The sequence below is a fragment of the Balaenoptera borealis genome (assembly GCF_965194805.1).
Source record: "Balaenoptera borealis genome assembly, chromosome: 7".
Taxonomy (NCBI): Eukaryota; Metazoa; Chordata; class Mammalia; order Artiodactyla; family Balaenopteridae; genus Balaenoptera; species Balaenoptera borealis.
The window spans coordinates 115,471,723-115,494,705 of NC_138864.1; the positions used below are offsets into that span (position 1 = coordinate 115,471,723).

At 40.0% G+C, this 22,983-nt stretch overlaps 1 protein-coding gene and 1 long non-coding RNA gene across 8 annotated transcripts in view; one reads left to right on the forward strand and one right to left on the reverse strand.

Annotated features, from left to right (window-relative positions):
* Positions 1 to 3,452: 3,452 nt before the first annotated feature.
* On the reverse strand, positions 3,453 to 9,161 carry LOC309632632. The gene is made up of 2 exons (XR_014247012.1): positions 8,991 to 9,161; positions 3,453 to 8,086 (listed from the first exon to the last, which is right to left on the reverse strand). It is a non-coding gene; the product is annotated as an uncharacterized lncRNA (long non-coding RNA).
* Positions 8,080 to 22,983, forward strand: part of UBN2 (ubinuclein 2) — a 77,711-nt gene continuing 62,807 nt past the window's right edge. For 4 of the 7 annotated variants that reach the window (XR_014246988.1, XM_082400257.1, XM_082400261.1 and 1 more), the window contains exons 1-2: positions 8,080 to 8,901; positions 14,574 to 14,669. Coding sequence is in view for 6 of the 7 variants with exons in the window: in XM_082400257.1 (XP_082256383.1) it covers positions 8,422 to 8,901; positions 14,574 to 14,669 (576 nt within the window). In the remaining variant the exon portion in view is untranslated. The remainder of the gene's footprint in view (positions 8,902 to 14,573; positions 14,670 to 22,983) is intronic. The other 3 variants (XM_082400258.1, XM_082400260.1, XM_082400256.1) reach the window with 1 other exon arrangement.

Sequence of the window (22,983 nt, forward strand, 5' to 3'; positions counted from 1 at the left end):
ATCCCACCCCTCTAGGGGGACACAAAGCACCGTACTGATCTCCCTGTGCTATGCAGCTTCTTCCCACTAGCTATCTATTTTACATTTGGTAGTGTATATATGTCAGTGCTACTCTCTCACTTCGTCCCAGCTGACACTTCCCCTTCCCCGTGTCCTCAAGTCCATTCTCTATGTCTGTATCTTTATTCCTGTCCTGCCCCTAGGTTCATCAGAACCTTTTTTTTTTTTAGATTCCATATATATGTGTTAGCATACGGTATTTGTTTTTCTCTTTCTGACTTACTTCACTCTGTATGACAGACTCTAGGTCCATCCACCTCACTACAAATAACTCAATTTCGTTTCTTTTTATGGCTGAGTAATATTCCCTTGTATATATGTGCCACCTCTTCTTTATCCATTCATCTGTCAATGAACACTGAGGTTGCGTCCATGTCCTGGCTATTGTAAATAGAGCTGCAATGAACATTGTGGTACATGTCTCTTCTTCAATTATGGTTTTCTCAGGGTATATGCCCAGTAGTAGGATTGCTGGGTCATATGGTAGTTCTATTTTTAGTTTTTTAAGGAACCTCCATACTGTTCTCCATAGTGGCTGTATCCATTTACATTCCCACCAACAGTGCAAGAGGGTTCCCTTTTCTCCACACCCTCTGCAGCATTTATTGTTTGTAGATTTCTTGTTGATGGCCATTCTGACTGGTGTGAGGTGATACCTCATTGTAGTTTTGATTTGCATTTCTCTAGTGATTAGTGACGTTGAGCATCCTTTCATGTGTTTGTTGGCAATCTGTATATCTTCTTTAGACAAATGTCTATTTAGGTCTTCTGCCCATTTTTGGATTGGGTTGTTTGTTTTTTTGATATTGAGCTTCATGAGCTGCTTGTAAATTTTGGAGATTAATCCTTTGTCTGTTGCTTCATTTGCAAATATTTTCTTCCATTCTGAGGGTTGTCTTTTCATCTTGTTTATGGTTTCCTTTGTTGTGCAAAAGCTTTTAAGTTTCATTAGGTCCCATTTGTTTATTTTTGTTTTATTTCCATTCCTCTAGGAGGTGGGTCAAAAAGGATCTTGCTGTGATTTACGTCATAGAGTGTTCTGCCTATGTTTTCCTCTAAGAGTTTGATAGTGTCTGGCCTTACACTTAGGTCTTTAATCCATTTTGAGTTTTTTGTTGTATACAGTGTTAGGGAGTGTTCTAATTTCATTCTTTTACATGTAGCTGTCCAGTTTTCCCAGCACCACTTATTGAAGAGGCTGTCTTTTCTCCATTATATATTCTTGCCTCTTTTATCAAAGATAAGATGACCATATGTGTGTGGGTTTATCTCTGGGCTTTCTATCCTGTTCCACTGATTTTTATTTCTGTTTTTGTGCCAGTACCATACTGTCTTGATTAATGTAGCTTTGTAGTATAGTCTGAAGTTAGGGAGCCTGATTCCTCCAGCTCCATTTTTCTTTCTCAAGATTCCTTTGGCTATTTGGGGTCTTTTGTGTTTCCATACAAATTGTGACATTTTTTGTTCTAGTTCTATGAAAAATGCCATTGGTAATTTCATAGGGATTGCATTGAATCTGTAGATTGTTTTGGGTAGTATAGTAATTTTCACAATGTTTATTCTTTTTTTTTTAAATTTATTTATTTATTATTTTTGGCTGCGTTGGGTCTCTGTTGCTGCATGCAGGCTTTCTCTGGTTGTGGCGAGGGGGGGCTACTGTTCGTTGCAGTGTGCAGGCTTCTCATTGCGGTGGCTTCTCTTGTTGCGGAGCACAGGTTCTAGGCACATGGGCTCAGTAGTTGCGGCACGCAGGCTGTAGAGCGCAGGCTCAGTAGTTGTGGCGCACGGGCTTAGTTGCTCCGCGGCATATGGGATCTTCCCGGGCCAGGGCTCCAACCGGTGTCCTGTGCACTGGCAGGCGGATTCTTAACCACTGCACCACCAGGGAAGTCCCACAATGTTTATTCTTCAATCCAAGAACATGGTATATCTCTCGATCTGTTTGTGTCATCTTTAATTTCTTTCATCAGTGTCTTATAGTTTTCTGCATACAGGTCTTTTGTCTCCTTAGGTAGGTTTATTCCTAGGTATTTTATTCTTTTTGTTGCAATGGTAAATGGGAGTCTTTTCTTAATTTCACTTTCAGATTTTTCTTCATTAGTGTATAGGAATGCAAGAGATTTCTGTGCATTGATTTTGTATCCTGCTACTTTACCAAATTCATTGATTAGCTCTAGTAGTTTTCTGGTAGCATCTTTAGGATTCTCTATGTATAGTATCATGTCATCTGCAAACAGTGACAGCTTTACTTCTTCTTTTCCTATTTGGATTCCTATTATTTCTTTTTCTTCTCTGATTGCTGTGGCTAAAACTTCCAAAAATATGTTGAATAATAGTGGTGAGAGTGGGCAACCTTGTCTTGTTCCTGATCTTAGTGGAAATGGTTTCAGTTTTTCACCATTGAGGACGATGTTGGCTGTGGGTTTGTCATATATGGCCTTTATTATGTTGAGGTAAGTTCCCTCTATGCCTACTTTCTGGAGGGTTTTTATCATAAATGGGTGTTGAATTTTGTCAAAAGCTTTCTCTGCATCTATTCAGATGATCATATGGTTTTTCTCCTTCAGTTCGTTAATATGGTGTATCACATTGATTGATTTGTGTATATTGAAGAATCCTTGCATTCCTGAGATAAACTCCACTTGATCATGGTGTATGATCCTTTAATGTGCTTTTGGATTCTGTTTGCTAGTATTTTGTTGAGGATTTTTGCATCTATGTTCATCAGTGATATTGGCCTGTAGTTTTCTTTCTTTGTGGCATCTTTGTCTGGTTTTGGTATCAGGATAATGGTGGCCTTGTAGAGTGAGTTTGGGAGTGTTCCTCCCTCTGTTATATTTTGGAAGAGTTTGAGAAGGATAGGTGTTAGCTCTTCTCTAAATGTTTGATGAAATTCGCCTGTGAAACCATCTGGTCCTGGGCTTTTGTTTGTTGGAAGATTTTTAATCACAGTTTCAATTTCAGTGCTTGTGATTGGTCTGTTCATATTTTCTATTTCTTCCTGGTTCAGTCTTGGAAGGTTGTCTATTTCTAAGCATTTGTCCATTTCTTCCAGGTTGTCCATTTTATTGGCATAGAGTTGCTTGTAGTAATCTCTCATGATCCTTTGTATTTCTGCAGTGTCAGTGGTTACTTCTCCTTTTTCTTTTCTAATTCTATTGATTTGAGGCTTCTCCCTTTTTTTCTTGATGAGTCTGGTTAATGGTTTATCAATTTTGTTTATGATCTCAAAGAACCAGCTTTTAGTTTTCTTGATCTTTGCTATTATTTCCTTCATTTCTTTTTCATTTATTTCTGATTTGATCTTTACGATATCTTTCTCTCTGCTAACTTTGGTTTTTTTCTGTTCTTCTATCTCTGATTGCTTTAGGTGTAAGGTTGGGTTATTTGAGATTTTTCTTGTTTCTTGAGGTAGGATTGTATTGCTATAAACTTCCCTCTTAGAACTGCTTTTGCTGCATCCCATAGGTTTGGGGTCATTGTGTTTTCATTGTCATTTGTTCCTAGGTATTTTTGACTTCCTCTTTGATTTCTTCAGTAATCTCTTGGTTATTTAGTAGCATATTGTTTACCCTCCATGTGTTTGTATTTTTTACAGTTTTTTTTCCCTGTAATTGATATCTAGTCTCATAGTGCTGTGGTCAGAAAAGATACTTGATACAATTTCAATTTCCTTAAATTTACCAAGGCTTGATTTGTGACCCAAGATATGATCTATCCTGGAGAATGTTCCACGAGCACTTGAGAAGAAAATGTATTCTGTTGTTTTTGGATTAAATGTCTTATAAATATCAATTAAGTCCATCTTGTTTAATGTGTCATTTAAAGCTTGTGTTTCCTTATATATTTTCATTTTGGATGATCATTGGTGAAAGTGGGGTGTTAAAGTCCCCTACTATGATTGTGTTACTGTCGATTTCCCCTTTTATAGCTGTTAGCATTTGCCTTATGTATTGACGTGCTCCTAGGTTGGGTGCACAAATATTTACAATTGTTATATCTTCATCTTGGACTGATCCCTTGATCATTATATAGTGTCCTTCTTTGTCTCTTGTAATAGTCTTTATTTTAAAGTCTATTTTGTCTGATATGAGAATTGCTACTCCTGCTTTCTTTTGATTTGCATTTGCATGGAATATCTTTTTCCATCCCCACACTTTCAGTCTGTATGTGTCCCTAGGTCTGAAGTGGGTCTCTTGTAGACAGCATATATAAGGGTCTTGTTTTTGTTTCCATTCAGCCAGTCTATGTCTTTTGATTGGAGCATTTAATTCATTTACTTTTAAGGTAATTATCGACATGTATGTTCCTTTTTCTTCTATTGTGTTTGTTGTCTAGAGAAGTTCCTTTAGCATTTGTTGTAAAGCTGGTTTGGTGGTGCTGAATTGTCTTAACTTGTGCTTGTCTGTAAAGGTTTTAATTTCTCCATTGAATCTGAGTGAGATCCTTGCTCGGTAGAGTAGGTTTTTCCCTGTCATCACTTTAAATATGTCCTGCCACTCCCTTCTGGCTTGTAGAGTTTCTGCTGAAAGATCAGCTGTTAACCTTATGGGGATTCCCTTGTATGTTATTTGTTGCTTTTCCCTTGCTGCTTTTAATATTTTTTCTTTGTATTTAATTTTTGATAGTTTGATTAATATGTGTCTTGGCATGTTTCTCCTTGGATTTATCCTGTATGGGGCTCTCTGTGCTTCCTGGACTTGATTGACCATTTCCTTTCCCAAGTTAGGGAAGGGAAGTTTTCAACTATAATCTCTTCAAATATTTTCTCAGTCCCTTTCTTTTTCTCTTCTTCTTCTGGGACACCTAAATTCGAATGTTGGTGTGTTTAATGTTGTCCCAGAGGTCTCTGAGACTGTCCTCAATTCTTTTCATGCTTTTTTCTTTATTCTGCTCTGCAGTAGTTACTTCCACTATTTTATCTTCCAGGTCACTTATCCATGCTTCTGCCTCAGTTATTCTGCTATTGATCCCTTCTAGAGAATTTTTAATTTCAGTTATTGTGTTTTTCATCATTGTTTGCTTGCACTTTAATTCTTCTATGCCCTTGTTAAACGTTTCTTGTATTTCCTCCATTCTATTTCCAAGATTTTGGATCATCTTTTCTATCATTACTCTGAATTCTTTTTCAGGTAGACTGCCTATTTCCTCTTCATTTATTTGGTCTGGTGGGTTTTTACTTTGCTCCTTCATCTGCTGCATATTTCTCTGTCTTCTCATTTTGTTTAACTTACTATATTTGGGGTCTCTTTTTCGCAGGCTGCCGGTTCACAGTTCCCATTGTTTTTGGTGTCTGCCCCCAGTGCGTGAGGCTGGTTCACTGGCTTGTGTAGGCTTCCTGGTGGACGGGAGTGGTGCCTGTGTTCTGGTGGGTGGGGCTGGATCTTGTCTTTCTGGTGGGCAGGGCTGCGTCCAGTGGTGTGTTTTGGGGTGTCTGTGAACTTAGTATGATTTTAGGCATTGTCTCTGCTAATGGGTGGGGTTGTGTTCCTGTCTTGGTAGTTGATTGGCATGGGGCATCCAGCACTGGAGATTGCTGGCCGTTGGGTGGAGCTGGGTCTTAGCATTGAGATGGAGGTCTCTGGGAGAGCTCTCGCCGATTGACATTACGTGGGGCCGGGAGGTCTCTGGTGATCCAAAGTCCTGAACTTGGCTCTGCCACCTCAGAGGCTCAGGCCTGACACCCGGCCAGAGCACCAAGACCCTGTTAGCCACACAGCAGTGAATGTGGCAGTCTCCATCATGAAGTCAGATTATGAGGGCCTACAATAGCCATTCAGCGAGAACAGGCTGACTTCGTAGCAATTTGTCTACGAGGTTGTCTCCAGCAGCCGGTGGCTAAAAGAGTAGGTGTCCGCATGTGCTGCCAGAATGTTAAACGTTTGTATAGCAGTCTTCGCTGTGTTCAGTCATGGATTCGGTACAGATCATCTCAAGAACACCTTACTCTCGCAAGGCTGTGTGCTTGAAACAGCTCCTAAGCCTGAGGGTCTACAAGCTGCAGGAAGACGAGACCACCCGGGGCAGCCTGCAACCCATGATTCTTGCCACGAACCCTGCTGCTGCCGTCGTGGCATCCAGCTTCCCCCTCTGCTGCTGGAAGAAGGCAGAAAAGTCTGCCCCAAGACAGCGGACACGGCGCCATGGCTGATTTCACTTTTTACATTTAAAACTTTGATTCATTAGATATTTATCCTTCTGTAAGGTGTGAAATACAATTTTATTCTTGTCTCAGATTTGTCTCCTACATCTTTCCCCATCTTGCTCACTGTGCTCCATCCACTCTGACCTTTTGGCCAATTCACCAAGTTCACTCCCTACACAGTCTTTTTGCAGTTGCTTTTCTTTCTTTGTGATATTCTGCCTTTGGATCTTCCCAAGACATTCTAGTCTTAAACGTGTCTTCCTCAGAGAGGAATAACATAAAAAGTACTACCATGACATTGAACTGTCTTGAAATCTACCTATTTATGTTAATTCTTTTTGTCTCTGCTATTGTCAGTTAAGTTTTTCCTATTGTTTAACTCCACAAGGCAGCCATTTTAAGCTTATTGCTAAATTCATTTTGGGGAAGATGGGAGACAGGGATTTGGGGACAATCCGGAGGCTCTGCCTCTAGGATAGAACATTAATGGAAAGGCATTAAAGGATCAGATTGATTTGCCCTTTTTCTATAAGTACACTTCTCCATAGGTGCAAGATTACCACACCCTGGATTGAACATAAATCTTCAACATGAGATTTGAGAGTTTGTAAAATTATCAAAATTGCTATGAAGATGTGTTAGATACTAACTATTCATAAAAAGGTATGAGTAGCTTGATCTCACAGGATATTTTATATATAACAGAAACAGAATGACTGATCTTACAGCATTACAGTTAGATAGCACGAATATCTTACACATTTTAGGTAATCTAATATTTTAGACAAAGATATTCTGACTTTGCATTGAACAAGAATTGACTTTGACTTCTTCCCAGCCTCTTCGAAGGCCCTCACTACTCCAAAAAAGTATTTAGGATTTTCGTATGAGCAATTCAGAACTGGGAGGGAACATCATACCGTTGATTCCAACACCATCTTTATACAAATAGGGAAAGTAATAGGAGGGCAAAAAACCGGAACCTATTCAGAATTCATCTATGACATCACACTGACTCAAAGAGTCATCAGTAGGTGTTAACATTGTTAATCCGGTTAATGGAATTAACAGAAGGTGTGGAAGGCGAGCCCTTAGATTTGTTTTCCATTAAATGGATTAAAACGGATGGTAATCCTCATTCTTTTAAAGGTGAATTTCAATTAATTACAGGTGTGACTATGAGGCGTTCCCAATTAAGGCTCCTCTCCTACCCGAAATGGGTCATTTAGCATTCTACTTTCAAGAGAGTACGTCCCATAAAATACCAACAAACTCTGTTGAGAAGGGTCTTTTTTAAAAAATTAATTTAAACAGTTTAGACTTTATGAACGAGCCCATGTTCATTTGCGTGTTCAATTTCCCAACTGCAAAACGTCACTGAGCATTTTAGACCGTGTCACACAATCCCCCCTGAAGCCGGGCGAGAAAAACAGGAGTCGGTTTAGGAAAGGGAGGCCTGTGGGATTCAACGTCGCGCTTTGCGCAGGGAAGCCACAGGGCGAGTTCGGCCGGAGTTAGCCATTTCCTTTCTTCCCCCGATACTTCGGGCTGCGGGGGTGCTGGCCCGGCATACACCGAGGCTGGTCCCTGCGTCCCTCTACCCTTTCCCCGCATCCGCCTTGACTGAGCAGCTGACAACCCCAACTCTCTGAAAGCGAGAGCGGGAGACGACCGGCGCCATAGCCAGATCCGTCCCAGGCACATCTCGACGCTCGCCTTTGGACGAGCCCCAAACGCGCCTCTGGTTTCCAGGTGCGAATAGGAAGCTTCTCCGGAAACCCCAGACCCCTCCCCTTTAGGAAGGGCGCAGACGGCGTCTCTGTTTCCAAGGAAACCGGTCTTGCCATGACGTCACTTCCGCTGACCTGTCTGGACTCCAGGCTGTTGGGAGGAAAAGAGGAAAACTGAGCCACAGCCACGACGGTGGATGTGAGCGTCTCCTGTCTGCGCATGCGCCCGCTCAGCGGCCTGCTTCTATTTATGTGGGGGATCCAACATGGCGGCCGCGGCGACCCTGGCGATGGCGGTGGAGCCCATCAGAACATAGTGGCGGGGAAGGGGGCACAGTCCGCACTCACGGTGGCGTCGGCGGCGACGGCTGAGGGTGGTGGAGGGAAGAAAAGCGACGGAGAGCAAAAGGAAGGGCAGGCAGGCAAACAACTCGGCGTAGAACCGAGCGCCGGCTCGAGCGAAGGCAGAGGGCCAGAACAGTGGGGATGGCGGAGCCACGCAGAGTAGCGTTTATTAGCCTGTCACCGGTGAGGCGGCGCGAGGCCGAGTTCCCGGGGGCCGAACGCGAGCCCGACTACCCTCGCGAGCCCCCCCGACTGGAGCCGCAGCCGTACCGCGAGCCGGCCCGGGCGGAGCAGTCGGCCCCGCGGGAGGTTGCCCCCCGGTCGGACACGCAGCCCCCGCCGCGGGAGAAGCCGCTCCCCCAGCGCGAGGTCAGCCGCGCCGAGCCGCCCATGTCGCTGCAGCGCGAGCCCCCTAGGCCCGAGCCGCCGCCGCCGCCGCCGCCGCCGCTCCCGCAGTTGCACTTGCAGCCGCCTCCGCCGCGGGAGTCGGCTTCCCGGGCCGAGCCGCAGCAGAGGCCGCCGAAGGAGACAGTGCGCCTGGAGCTGGTGCTCAAGGATCCCACCGACGAGAGCTGCGTGGAGTTCAGCTACCCGGAGCTGTTGCTGTGCGGAGAACAACGGGTACAGAAGATCCCTCCCTCATCCCCCAGACCCCGGGAGCCTCAGGACCCGTCCGCCTCCCCCAGTGGTTTGCACCTTCCGAAGCCCACCTTGCGTGTCTCGGGTCGCCCCTGAGGGTGGCTGGAGGGGGCAGGGACCGAGCGGGTGGACGGGCGGTTGGTGCTGCTTTCCTCTGGTCCCCAGGGTTGGCCGAGGCTCCCACCCGGCTCCACCAACCCGCCCCCCCCCCCCACCCCATCGTACGCCCGCTCCAAACGCTGTTCCAAACCGGCTTCCCTCTGCACCTTTCGAAACCTCAGGTTTCCTCTCGGCTTCCCACAAAAAAATCTGGGGGCCCTGCACGTTGCGTTGTTGGGTTTTGCTTGCGGAGCTCCAGTTGGGGGACACGCCCCCCAGTCTGAAGCAGAGAGATTGTGTAACCCCTCCAGTATCATCCTTACCTTCATCGCTGTTGTGCTGGGCGCTGAGATGTGCTTCTGAGCGTGGGGTATTTGTCTTAATTGAAAGGGGATTTAAAAGTAATCTAAACATTTTCAGAGTAAGGATTCCACTTTAGGAATGGAGGTTACGTGGATTAGTTACGTGGTTTCTCATTTTTCTCTCTCTTGTTGATATTGGTAAACCTTTTTAGCTTTGTTTTCTCTAGTGTTCATACAATAATTGAATGGGAGGGTGTCTCTTGTTGTATTTGGTGCCTACCATCATATCCTTATTTGAGTACATATCATTAGTTTATTGGTCCTACTTGGAGGATATTGCACTTGGCCATTGTAATTTTTGGAGAGTGATGAAAAAAAACTTAGATTTGAATTTCTAAAAACTTTATTGAAAATATATAGGTATGCCTTTGGTGGAACTGGTGAACAATGGAGATAGGAGAGAGGTTCGTTGGTAACTAATTTTTATTGTTGTTGGTTGGTGATGTTCAGAAGTAAACTAGAAAGGGAAATGGTAGAGTAACGATAATAAGAGAACAGTTTCCTCTGTTGTTTAGAGACTGTGCTCTTTATTAGGTTTTGCTTTAGCGCAGGTCTAATGGACTCCAGAAGTCACTTGTTTTATTTTCATCCTCAGTTATCTTTATAGTTGAAATGAATAACTTAGTTTAAAAATATCATACTAAACAACGTCACTAGATTTTGTTTATTGTAAGGCCAACTAATCTTTTGATCATTATTTACAACTACTGCTGTGTGGTCAAACCAAAATGAATTGTTAAGGATAGAGATCATTTTGGTCATTTCCACATAACATTTTGTGCTTTAGATTCACTTTAGTGCCCCTGTCATTTATAAAATGATGCCATTTTTTTCCCCCAAAGATTTTTGCGAATACTGGATTGGAGCATTTTTCAAAAAAATTGTACTATGTTTGCTCTTCTAATCTATGTAGACTTGCAGTTTTACTTCCTAATCTACTTCATAAGTTACAGGTGATTATATTTGGGAAAAATACATAATAATGGCTAACATTTACTGATTTCTTAAAGCGTGCTAGACACAGTTCTAAGTGTGGTACATGGCTTGTGGAATTTAGTCCAGCAGAGCTCCATGAGACAGACACATTTATCCACATTTTGCAAATAAGGAGGCTGGTGTACAAAGTGCTCATATGTAATCTTATTAATACTTTTTTCCATGCTAGTACCAATTCTTAGTAAAACAGAATTCTTACAATTAACTCATATAGTTTAAATTTAGAAAGTCCTGCCGAAATGAACTGAAATGAGAGTTATAGTAGATATACAAAGACCTCTGTTATGACCCTCTATGCTGTAACATTGATGCTATGATAAACTAATAATAGATATGTATCTTTTAATTATAAGTATAAAGTTAATTTTGATACCCTATCATATTAACTTGATAATATCAGAATTAATAGTTTCATGTAATAGGAGAAAGGTGAATAATTCAGTTTAATTTTTCTGTTTACACTATCAGTTTGGGGTATTTTAGTCCAGATTTCTTGTACATTCAGCCATATATCATTTGTCATATTCCACTGAACCAAAAAATCCATTGCTTATACAGTGTACCTTTGCAACAAAGATTTGCCAGATTTTCCTATGATTACTCCCAGTGAACATATTTATTACATAAGAAAGTGTAGAAAACACCTTTCTAAATGAAGTTGTCACATTTCCATGAAAGGAAATCCTAGGAAGAGAAACCATCAAAAAGCAAAATGTAAGCAATAGAATTGATCTGCAAAGTGGTGATTCCCAAATTTGGTTTTTCTTCCCCTCAGGAGGAGTCCAGTTTATTTTTAGTGATGTTGTAATATTTTCAAAATAGTTTTAATTTTAAGTTATTGTAATTGAACGACATACTACGTAGCAGGGTAAGAGTAGAAAGGGGAGGAAAAGAGATCTTGTAAAATTAAAAGAAGAAAAGTTTCTAAAATTTTGAAATAGCCATCTATCACCCAATAAGATTTTACTTGATAGGTGTAAGTATAAAAAAATCGGTTACATGTGACTACCATCTGTACTAGGGTGAATTTAAATCATCCCCCTTCGTAAATACGAAATGAACAGTAAAACCCCAATTAACCGAATGCAGTCAGAAATTTTTCTAAACTTACTTCTTATTAATACGGAAAAACACGATTAAATGAGCATGTGTTGGCAAAATATGGAAAACAAAACCTCGTCTAGGTTGTCAGGACACGGGTTAGCTAAACCCTTAACCTTGTTATCTGTAGAGTATTGATCCTTGATTGAGGCTGAGACATTGCAGTCATCTCTATCCTGAAAGATTAATTTGTTCACCATTTCTGGCTAAGGGGAATTGATACACAAGAAATTCTTTTTTAACTCTTAGTAAACCAGAAGATCACTTAACCAGAAAACATCTTCCTATAAACATGATTAATTGAACATTTAGTATAAAAAGAAAAGTAAATGATTATAGTGTTAATGTGATTATACTGTTACCAGAGAATTCTATGATATTCCATTGCTTGTCATACTGCATATTTCAGATAACGTATATGAAAGCTCTCCTGAAAATGATGTTAATGAGTTAACGTCAAGAGACAGAATCATTGGGTCAGTTTTGCCTGTGGGTGGTTGGTAATTTTGGTATTTACTAATTGTCAGATCTTTTCACCTGAAAAACGTAAAGCTTACTTGATTGTGGGTAGGCGTTATTTCTTAACTGTGAAAGAAAGGTGACTCAGTTTTCTTAAGTTTATTTTTATAGACTAGCAAGGGTAAATAAGAGATTTACTTTTGCTGCCTATATAAAGTCTACATAAGATAGTTCAGAATGGTGTATAAGGTGATTCTTATTAAAAATATATATTCATGTGTTTATATTTGCACATATAAAATGGGTCAGACCAATAGTAAGACCTAGTATTTGGACTTCATAGTGACATGAAGGAAACTGTTTATAATGGCAAGCAAGTCATGGTGGTTGTTTACTCTCCTTAACTTTAGTCTCAAGTTAAGGCTATGCCCTGAATATGCCTAGTACTTCTTATTTCATCACCAGTCTATTTCTGCTAGTTTGTTTCCTTTCAGGTCATATTTATATTTTCCATTGGTAACTCCTATTGGGATAAAGGATTCTATAAATATATTACTTATTATAATAGATAATTTAAAAAATTGATTCAAAAATTCCTTTAAGCTTTAAGATGTATCCTTTAATTCTAATGTCCTAGGTATGATGAATTGTTTTGTATTCATTATGTCCATATTTTTCTGTCATATTTTTAGATTAATCATGTCTCAGCCTTAATAGCCAGGATCATGTATCTCAATTTCAAACTGTGCGAATCTTCATCCCTTCTGCATTTTTTCTTGCCCTTCAGGGCAAATCTGTATCTAATATTTCAGCTGTAAAATATTTTCATTTTTAATTACTGCTTGAATATGCTACGTCAGTAATAGCATCTAGCCTTTTTTTTTAATGAACTTCTTAGTTGTTCATAATTAGATAAAAATAGCATTTTTATCCACATGTAGCTCCTTGTTTTGGGTTTTTTGTATATTGAAATATATATATGTGTATGTGTATATATATATATATATCTATGAAATGTGTCTGTGAAAGTAGTAAAGGATGTGATATATCTTTTTGTTTGTTTTGGTCAATAGATGGTAAATGTGGGATCCTAGCTCTGTGTGTGTGTGGGGGGGGTATGTTTTTTTTTTAATTTATTTTTTATAAATGTATTTATTTTATTTATTTATTTTTGACTGCGTTGGGTCTTCGTTGCAGTGCGCGGTCTTTCTCTAGTTGCAGCGAGCATGGGCTACTCCTCATTGCAGTGCGTGGGCTTCTCATTGTGGTGGCTTCTCTTGTGGAGCACGGGCTCTAGGTGCACGGGCTTCAGTAGTTGTGGCACGCAGGCTCAGTAGTTGTGGCTCGCGGGCTTTAGAGCACAGGCTCAGGAGTTGTGGCACACGGACTTAGTTGCTCCGCGGCATGTGGAATCTTCCCAGACCAGGGCTTGAACCTGTGTCCCCTGCATTGGCAGGTGGATTCTTAACCACTTTGCCACCAGGGGAGCCCTTGTGTGTGTGTTTTAAACCATGCATTATAGTAGATTTTCACTCTCCTTGCTAGAAAGAAGCTGTGATAATATAATCTGTTTGTAGCTATTGAACTTTTGTGCTTTGTTTACAAGTTGTATGTATTTTCTGAATGGATATTCATTGACAGGATGTAGGTGATACAGAGGTTGTCAATGCTAGGCCTCAACAAAAAGCTGTAGCAGCTACAGATACTCCAGTGCTAACTCAGGGCAGATGATTAAATGTTGATTGTAATAACCTAGATTCCAATAACCTTTTAGAAGCATTGTCTGACCAAAGTGCTTAATCTTTATTGAGAAGATCTCAAACTAGAGTTATAGGTGGGATTTTCATGTTTACCTAATTTTCTTGGGTTTCTTTGGCCTTTTTATTTTGGATGGGGTAACCATAGATCATTTTGTGGGTGAAGACAGTTTGAAATGTTGAGTTCTTAACCACCAAAAAACTTTAGAATGTGTAAGAGTTCATTAAAACTGCAAATATTTTTGCTATAAACCAACATTTCATTCTAGTTCTTTTGTTTTTACTTTTGAATTTTTTATTTTCTAATTTTAAAATATTTTAATTTTTTAAATGACGTGTAATTGATTTACAGTGTTATATTAGTTTCCTTTTTAGTGACTTTTTTATTAAAAAATTTATTTTAAATTTATTTATTTATTTTTGGCTGTATTGGGTCTTTGTTGCTGCGCGTGGTCTTTCTCTACTTGCGGCGAGCGGGGACTGCTCTTTGTTGCGGTGCGCGGGCTTCTCATTGCAGTGGCTTCTCTTGTTGCAGAGCATGGGATCTAGGCACGGGGGCTTCAGTAGCTGTGGCACGCAGGCTCAGTAGTTGTGGTTCACGGGCTCTAGAGCACAGGCTCAGTAGTTGTGGCGCACGGGCTTAGTTGCTCCGCAGCACGTGGAATCTTCCCGGACCAGGGCTCGAACCCATGTCGCCTGTATTGGCAGGTGGATTCTTAACTACTCTGCCACCAGGGAAGTCCCTTTTTAGTTACTTTTTAATGCTTCTAACTTATTTGTTAATATTTGGAAAAATTGACTCATTTTTTAAATTTAGATATATTCAACTCTGGTTGAAGTAATATTAATACTTCTATTTCTTTTACCATTCACTTTGAAGCAGAAGAAGCCCGTTTACACGGAAGACCCATTCAATGCTGATCATCAAGAGAGGCAAGAAGTGGAAATGTTGGCTAAGAAGTTTGAAATGAAATATGTGAGTATAATAAACTTTTCACGTAGGTAATTTTATCCTGTTGGCCTATTTTTTTTTTTTTCTGTGACAGGTTGGGAAGGCTGATAGCATCCATTGCTCACATTATCTTGTTCTAACAGATTGAACTGCAATAAATTGTTAGATGGTCCTATAAAGATTCTGATAGGTTTGTGATGGCTGTAATAGTAGCTATCATTTATTGTACTCCTTCTAGAGTTCAGGCAGTTTGCTTATCATCATTATCTCCAATCCTTATAAGAACACTCCAAGGTAAGTAATATGGACCACATTTTACAGATGAAGAAACAGGCTCTGAGCTTAAGGTTGAATAACTGATCCAAGGTCACACAATGGCAAGAATGAGGCTGCATGTCCAGGTCTGTCTAGCTCTAATCCTTTGCTCTTTCCACTGCCATTGAGAACACTATTTTAATTCCTTTGGTGTACTAGTTCTCAAGCCTTCCTGCCTCTTAAGAGTTTAAGAGAATGCATGTGTGTACTTCTAGGCCACTGGGTTCAGGATCAATCAGAAGCAGCATGAAATTTCTTTATAAGTATCTTGTCTACCTTAAAATTCATGTGCATTTTATATTCTTTGCCACAGTAGATTGGTGTTTGTTTTAATATAAAAATAAATTTGAATTACCTGATTGTAAAGTTGCTTAATGTCATTCTCAATTTTTCTAGTATAATTGACTTTGTTGGAAGATCCCCCCATCCCCTCCCCATTTTTATCTTATGGCTTTAATTACCCTTTGTCTCTTTGCTAAAACATGACCCAGGAGAAGCAAGACCTTACCCTTTGTGGTTCCCTTGTGAGCATTGAAAAGTATCTCACAGAGATAGGATATCAGCTCACACTAGCTCTGTCATTCATGTTATCTTCAAAATGCAGCTACAGTCTTGGTGGACACTTGTTGGCTCTTTGCGGTAATGAAGAAACAGTTTGGGGATGGAGAAAATACATGAGAATATTTTGAAACGTGGGTCAGGTTCTAGGCCATACTTTGCCAGCTACTAGTTGTGTCCATTGGTGAGGTTATTTAACCTCTTCGGGCCGTAGTTTTCTTATCTGTAAATTGAGATGTTCAGGTTTTTCACAGCCCCTTCTGGCTCTGTATTCTGTGGCTGTATAATATCTTTAGGGGTGGACTAATAGGTGTTTCCATGGAAGGAATAGCCAAAGTTGTTACATTTGTAGTGTTAATTATCATACAGTGTTCTCAGATTATAAATCCTGAAATAACTGTCTATACTTTTTATACAGATTAATACATTGGTTAAATTTAATGTTTTAACCAGTTAGTACATTTACATGGTTCAAATTCAAAAATGAAAAAAAACATAGAGTGAAAAATCTTCCTTTTATGCTACTGTCCACCCACCTAATTTCACTTCCTAGTGGCAAGTAATATTCTTGGGTGTCCTTCCAGAGATATTTTATGTGTATCTCTCTATATACATTATTTCTCCCCCTACCCCACACCCCTTTTTACACATGTTACAGAATGCATTACATGGTTCTGCTCTTTGCTTTTTTCATTTACTATATCTTGGAGATTTTTTTCATATCAGAACAAAGAGAGCTTTCTCTCTCTCAGTTTTAAGGCTACATGGTATTTCATGGTATGGACATATCACCGTTTATTTAACTAGTCCCCACATAATTTCAGTTGTTTCCAAAAATTTACCCTTCTAATAGTGCTGCAGTAAATTACTTAGTAGCATGCCATTTCACACATTTTCAAGTTTATCTTCAGAACAAATTCCTAGAAGGGGAATTTTTAGGTCAAAAGATTTATGCATTTATAGTTTTGGTATATACAGTATTATCAAATTACCAGTTTCTTCTCCCTCCAACACTATATTAGAGTGCCTTTTTTCCCCATGGGTTATAACACCAAGGATTAGATTGCCCTTTGCAAGTGGAAAATTCCTAGCATATCCTGTAAGTAATGTACCACACAGTTACCATTGAATCTTATTGGGAGCTTTTGGATAGTTCTTGGCATAGAAAAACCAGTGTTCTGAAGAAGTTGGTTGATGTGTAAAATTGTTTAAAATAACTGGGATATATCCAAGCACTGTCATTGTGCAGGGATAAAATGTTACTCTTGTTATAATCCAAATTAATGGGCTGTATTTCTTCTCTAGATTTTTATTTTGGCTACTGACTCTCTTATTTCCATGCTAAGTAGAGATTTAAAATGTCCTACCTCATGAAGGCTTTATGTGCATAAACCTAAAAGCATGCCATGAATATTATATCTGTGAATGTTAAATATGCATATTATAACAAATTATTTGGAACGTTTTAAGAAAATCATCAGGCTAAAAGTGACCTGGGAGAAGATATCTTGCCAGCTCTAGGCTCTAGGCTTCACAAAAGATCACTCTTAAACAGCAAAGATTTTTATTGGTGTTCAGGCATATCATATGCAGACGTCTATATGTATACTTATACATATATGTTGTATATTTATTTATACAAACACTATATATATATTTATATTTTAAGTGAAAGAAAATCTTTTAGATATTTGCAAAATATTAACCCACCAAAGTTAGATTTCTTTTTTTGCAGATGACAAAAAGATGACTTAGTTCTTTGAGGTTTATAAAACACAGATAAAACTTGTATCCCTAGCTACCTTTTCTTCTTACTTTTTTTCCCTTCATAATATAACTTAGATGTCCTTGTCATTATTTCTGAAAATCACTTAAGGTTACTTCTAGCCCTTTGTTTCTTGGAACGAGAGATGGAATTATTTGTTAAATTTTGTATATAAATAATAAAATATTTGAGCATTTTTGTTGGACATACAAAGAGACATGGATTTGCTGCCTCCTGGAGAAACTTTCAAAATCATTGGGAAGACAAAACATACATATGACACACAAATTCAGGGCCAAGCAGTGGCCTATGGAAATGAATGACTCTCCTTTGGGGACCTGAAAGTGAGTAGGAGTCCCATTCTTGAAATTGGAAGGAATTTTGGAGACTTGAATGGATACTTTCAACCTCCTTTCTACCCTTTGTAGGCTAGCAATAGATGAGACGCGGCAGCAGCAATATATTGTAGTGGAAGGAGCCCAGGATTATGAGTTAATGCAGCTAGATTCTGATCCTCTGTTTGCCATAACTAGCTAGGTGTGACCTTAGTGAAGGCTCTTGGCTTTTTTATGCTTTAGTATGTGTGAGGGGAAAATAAGGTCTGCTTAGTCAACTTTATAGCACAAGGGTTTTGTCAAAATAAGATGAAAAATAGATTATTAGTGTTTGAAATATTTAAAGTGCTATCTAAATGTGAAATGCTGTTCAGTCACTTAAACATATCATTCTTTTTTTTCTTTTCTGAAAAATAATTTATTTAAGGAAGTAGCAAGTAACTGATTAATTTTGCAAAAGAATTGACATTAAAACACCTAATATTTTTCTCTCCCTTCCAGGCAGCCAGATATGTGTGTGTGTGTGTGTGTGTGTGTGTGTGTGTGTGTGTGTATATATTTTTTTTTTTGGCTGCGTTGGATCTTCGTTGCTGCGCATGGGCTTTCTCTAGTTGTGGTGAGCGGGGGCTACTCTTCATTGCGGTGCAGGGGCTTCTCGTTGCCGTGGTTTCTCTTGTTGCGGAGCGGGGGCTCTAGGCATGTGGGCTTCAGTAGTTGTGGCTCATGGGCTCTAGAGCGCAGGCTCAGTAGTTGTGGCTCACGGGCTTTGTTGCTCTGCGGCACGTGGGATCTTCCTGGACCAGGACTCGAACCCATGTCCCCTGCATTGGCAGGCGGATTCTTAACCACTGCGTCACCAGCGAAGCCCAGGCAGATATATTAACCTGGCCTCTTGATTACCCCGAGGGCTAGACCAATGCAGTGAATTACTTCATTGCATAAAACAGAAATTAAAACATATCATTCTTGTGGAGAATTGCTCTTATTCTGTACCTGTCATAAATTCTTTTTACGTAAACATCTATGTGGTTTTAACCTCTTTTAATTGATGACCCCACTGATTTTGATCTTTTAGTTCAGGCATTCTATTCCAAGTGGCCTTTATTTTTCGTCCTCCAGTCACTTTTTACATATTCTTCTTAACTATTGTTGTCTTCTTAAAGACTACAACAGATTATTTGGAGCCCTTTAAGAAAATCATCAGCCGGGGCTTCCCTGGTGGCGCAGTGGTTAGGAATCCACCTGCCAATGCAGGGGACACGGGTTCGAGCCCTGGTCTGGGAAGATCCCACATGCTGTGGAGCAACTAAGCCCGTATGCCACAACTACTGAAGCCCACACGCCTAGAGCCCGTGCTCCACAACAAGAGAAGCCCCTGCAATGAGAAGCCTGTGCACTACAGTGAAGAGTAGCCCCTGCTCGCTGCAACTAGAGGAAGCCTGTGCGCAGCAGTGAAGACCCAACGCAGCCAAAAAAAAAAAAAAAAAAAAAATCATCAGCCAGAAGTCACCTGGGAGAAGATACCTTGTCCAATCCTAGGCTCTCACAAAAGATCACTGTTAAGCAACAAATGAAGATATTTCCTGACCTACTGTTTACTGTCCTTTAGTTACTTTAGTGCCTGAAATTCAGGAGTAGCAAATTCAGATGTCCCCAGTTTCCCCTGATTAATCAGTGAAGCAAGCCAGATGGACAGTAAAGGTGGGGGATTGTTCCAAACAGGGGACAGCACGTGCTCTGTCTAAAGGGGACATTGCTACTCAGTTCCAGCCTTGTTACTTTGTAGGAATTTGGGCTTAGGGTTGCCAGATCTTTCCATTTCTCAAAAGAAGGCTGAAATCTGGATTTTACTCTGTTATCTCTTACTTTTTTTTTTTAAATAAATTTATTTATTTTTGGCGCATTGGGTCTTTGTTGCTGCGTGCGGGCTTTCTCTAGTTGCGGAGCATGGGCTCTAGGCGCACGGGCTTCAGTAGTTGTGGTACATGGGCTCTAGAGCACAGGCTCAGTAGTTGTGGCGCACGGGCTTAGTTGCTCTGTGGCATGTGGGATCTTCCCAGACCAGGGCTCGAACCCGTGTCCCCTGCATTGGCAGGTGGATTCTTAACCACTGCACCACCAGGGAAATCTGATTATCTCTTACTTTTAAATGTGGGCTTCTAACTAAAACACCTACTGGGCCAAACAAAATATCCATCTATGGGTCAGATTCGGCTCTCAGGCTTTTGTTTGAGACCTTTGTGTACTTGCTTCACTATTTTTTTCCTAATATATTTAACTCATCAGTTCATCTACTTTTACATTCTGCCCTTTCTCTTCTGCGAGCAGAGTGGTTGGTGGTACATGTGGGAGCGTGTACCATTTCCATTGTGGAGGAGCACGCATTTGTACGAAGTTTCAGAGAATGGAGCAAGTTACACTCAATTGGGGGTTTCCAGATATGGAGAAAAATGGGATGCAACTTGATCTCAGAAAATTGACAAATGTAATAACAGGTCCAATGACCAAGGAGGTGGAAAGTATAAAATAAATCTTATATGTGTAGTTTTCAAAAAAAAAATAGGATGCATTGAGATGTGGCTGCGTCCAAGAGCGATGTTAGTGATAAATTCTGTGTTTTGCTGGAAGGCCTGAGAGGCAAGTTTACGGGCTTTTTGTGGTCTTTAGTATATCTAGCTGTTGCTTGTGCTGGAGAGGAGTTGAGTGAGGGGGAGCAAGCGGCCACCTGAGGGAGAAGGGAAGGCTACTTGTGGAGTATAGGATGTGCCTTACCCTGCAGCAGTTGCTTGTGGAAGAAGGATTGAGACAGCTTTGGTGATAGCAGAAATTATGGGGAGTATAGAACCCTGTATTGAATGGTTGGTTTGTGCTTTTTCCCCCATTCTGTCCTATTTTTATTGTCTATGTCATATTTCCTGTTATGTTACTCTTCAGGTAATGTGACACTGTGTATTCAGCATCAATTGCTAAATGTTCTTTTGGGAACAGAGCAGTATAAGTATTCAGCACTTACTTTTACCTAGAGTATATTAAATTGGTTGTTGTACATAAATCTTAATAAATAGCTAAGTCCGAGTTTTGACATTTGACATTTGTCTTGTTGGTTACTGTAGGAAGGAAGCAGGATACAGTTTAAAGAGGCCCCCGTGACTTTCCTCATTCCCAGTTTTAAGGCTCCAAATGTGGAGACTAAATATCCTACTTTCCAGTTCAGTTTTTAGACGGTTTCTAGGTTGTGTATGTTTTTCCGAGGCCATGTATACTGTAGATCAGGAAATGAGGTTTGGTTTGATGGGTGTAGACTTGTTCTCTAAGCCTTCTAGGGCATAGGATAACCTATGGTGGTTGGCAGATTTCTTTTAGTGATTTTTCGCACTCTGTTACCCCAGCCATCTTGAAAGATCATGCTATCCTAGAATTGGATATAAATTCAGTAATCTAAATGAAAGTGCTTAACACAATACCTGATACATTGCAGTTAATACTGTTTGAATCTGAATGACTCTCTAAACAGGAAGACATGTATTTCTGCGAGGCATTTATTAGCATTTTTAAAATCACATTATGACTTTAAAATCTGCTTACTATACCACATAGACTTTGAATACCACCTTTGATAGTACCACCTTTGATGCTTAATTCTTTGTGATTTTGGACTCTCAGAGCCCTAAGTAGCTTCATATTTATTTTAAAAGGGAGGATAGGAACTTCCCTGGTGGCGCAGTGGTTAAGAATGCAGGCGACACGGGTTTCATCCCTGGTCCGGGAAGATCCCACATGCTGTGGAGCAGCTAAGCCCGTGCGCCACAACTACTGAGCCTCTGCTCAAGAGCCTGTGAGCCACAACTACTGAGCCCGCATACCGCAGTTACTGAAGCCTGTGTGCCTAGAGCCCATGCTCTGCAACAAGAGAAGCCACCACAATGAGAAGTCCACGCACCACAACGAAGAGTAGCCCCTGCTCGCCGCAACTAGAGAAAGCCCGCGCGCAGCATCGAAGACCCAACCCAGCCAAAAAACTAATAGTAATAAATAAATAAAAGGGAGGATAAGGGTAGATTTGATGGTTTAAAAGTCATTTTGAGCAGTTTTACAAATAAGGCATTTGATGAAATAGAGTTAACACTGTTTTTAATCAAAAACAGTATATTTATAAAAAGTCTTGATTTTCTTTTGGTATGGCTTTTAAAACTGATTTTGTCCAGTTATGTTTTAAAGGATGGCAATATCTTGGAATAACTGTATAATTTCCAATGAAATTGGCTTCTTCACGATATATACTACTCAACTGAGTGAAAAGGAAAAATATTTTTATAGTTAAAATAATTATGAATTGTTTGAAAATTGTCCTCAAATATGAGACTGATATAAGTGGATGTTAGAAAGCATTTATGTACCCTATCTGGGAATTTTAAGAATTCTGTCTGTTATTCATATTATTAGATGATCATCCACACTTGCTGAGGCAGTAGAGCTTCCTTGGGAACTTCCTGGGCTGGTTTTCCTCTCTTTGTTTGAGCATTATGTTAGGTCTGGTCTCTAAGGATCAACTTGGTAGGGCTTTGGGTAAAGCAGTTTGGGCCAACTTGTTAATACCACCACAAAATAAATTCTACTTACAAAGCACAAATACCAGTGTATTTAGGTTCTATTGACCAGTAATAGTGTAGTACAACAAATACAATAAAAATGTGAAATAGTAACCTTTCAAAGCAGTCTGAGGGGTGTGATTTTTTAAAGGGCAAGGGAGACTTCTCCACTCAAATAATTGTTTCTTTAGTGCAGTTATCAATTGTAATTGCTTGCCATGACATGCCCTTTTATAAGTCCTTGGCCTCTTTGAGCTAAATAAATTCTCTTCATCTTCCTTCAATCCTTTAGGAACAGTTGAGAATCAGCAGTTTTAGGGTATTTGGGAGGAAGGTTCTGTATCCATAAGTGGTGATTATAGAAATCTGTGTATAGTATTTCTGTGCTGTTAAGTCAGCTCTTGACTGTCTTTCCACTGACTTAAATCTCTACCCTTTTCTATTGGTAGGTTAAGAAAATTAGTAAAGGTAGAAGATAAGGTTGTGACAGGGCTGGAACAAATAGGAAGCTTTGTGACCAGCAGATATTTTCTTCTCATTTATCAGACGAGAGTCTTAGCAGTATCGTGATTCTTCTGTCTTCCATAGGTGATCAATGAAAGCTGGTTATTAGTTAGGTTTCTTATTACCTGAAGGCAATAGGGGGTCCTATACTAAGAACACTTGTTGTTTTCCATTTTAGTGTTACAGTATAATCGGACTTCATTGGCTTGAAACACTGATTATCAGGTTAAGCAGGTACTAATGACTCAGTAAGCTAGTTTTTTTCTGAGTCA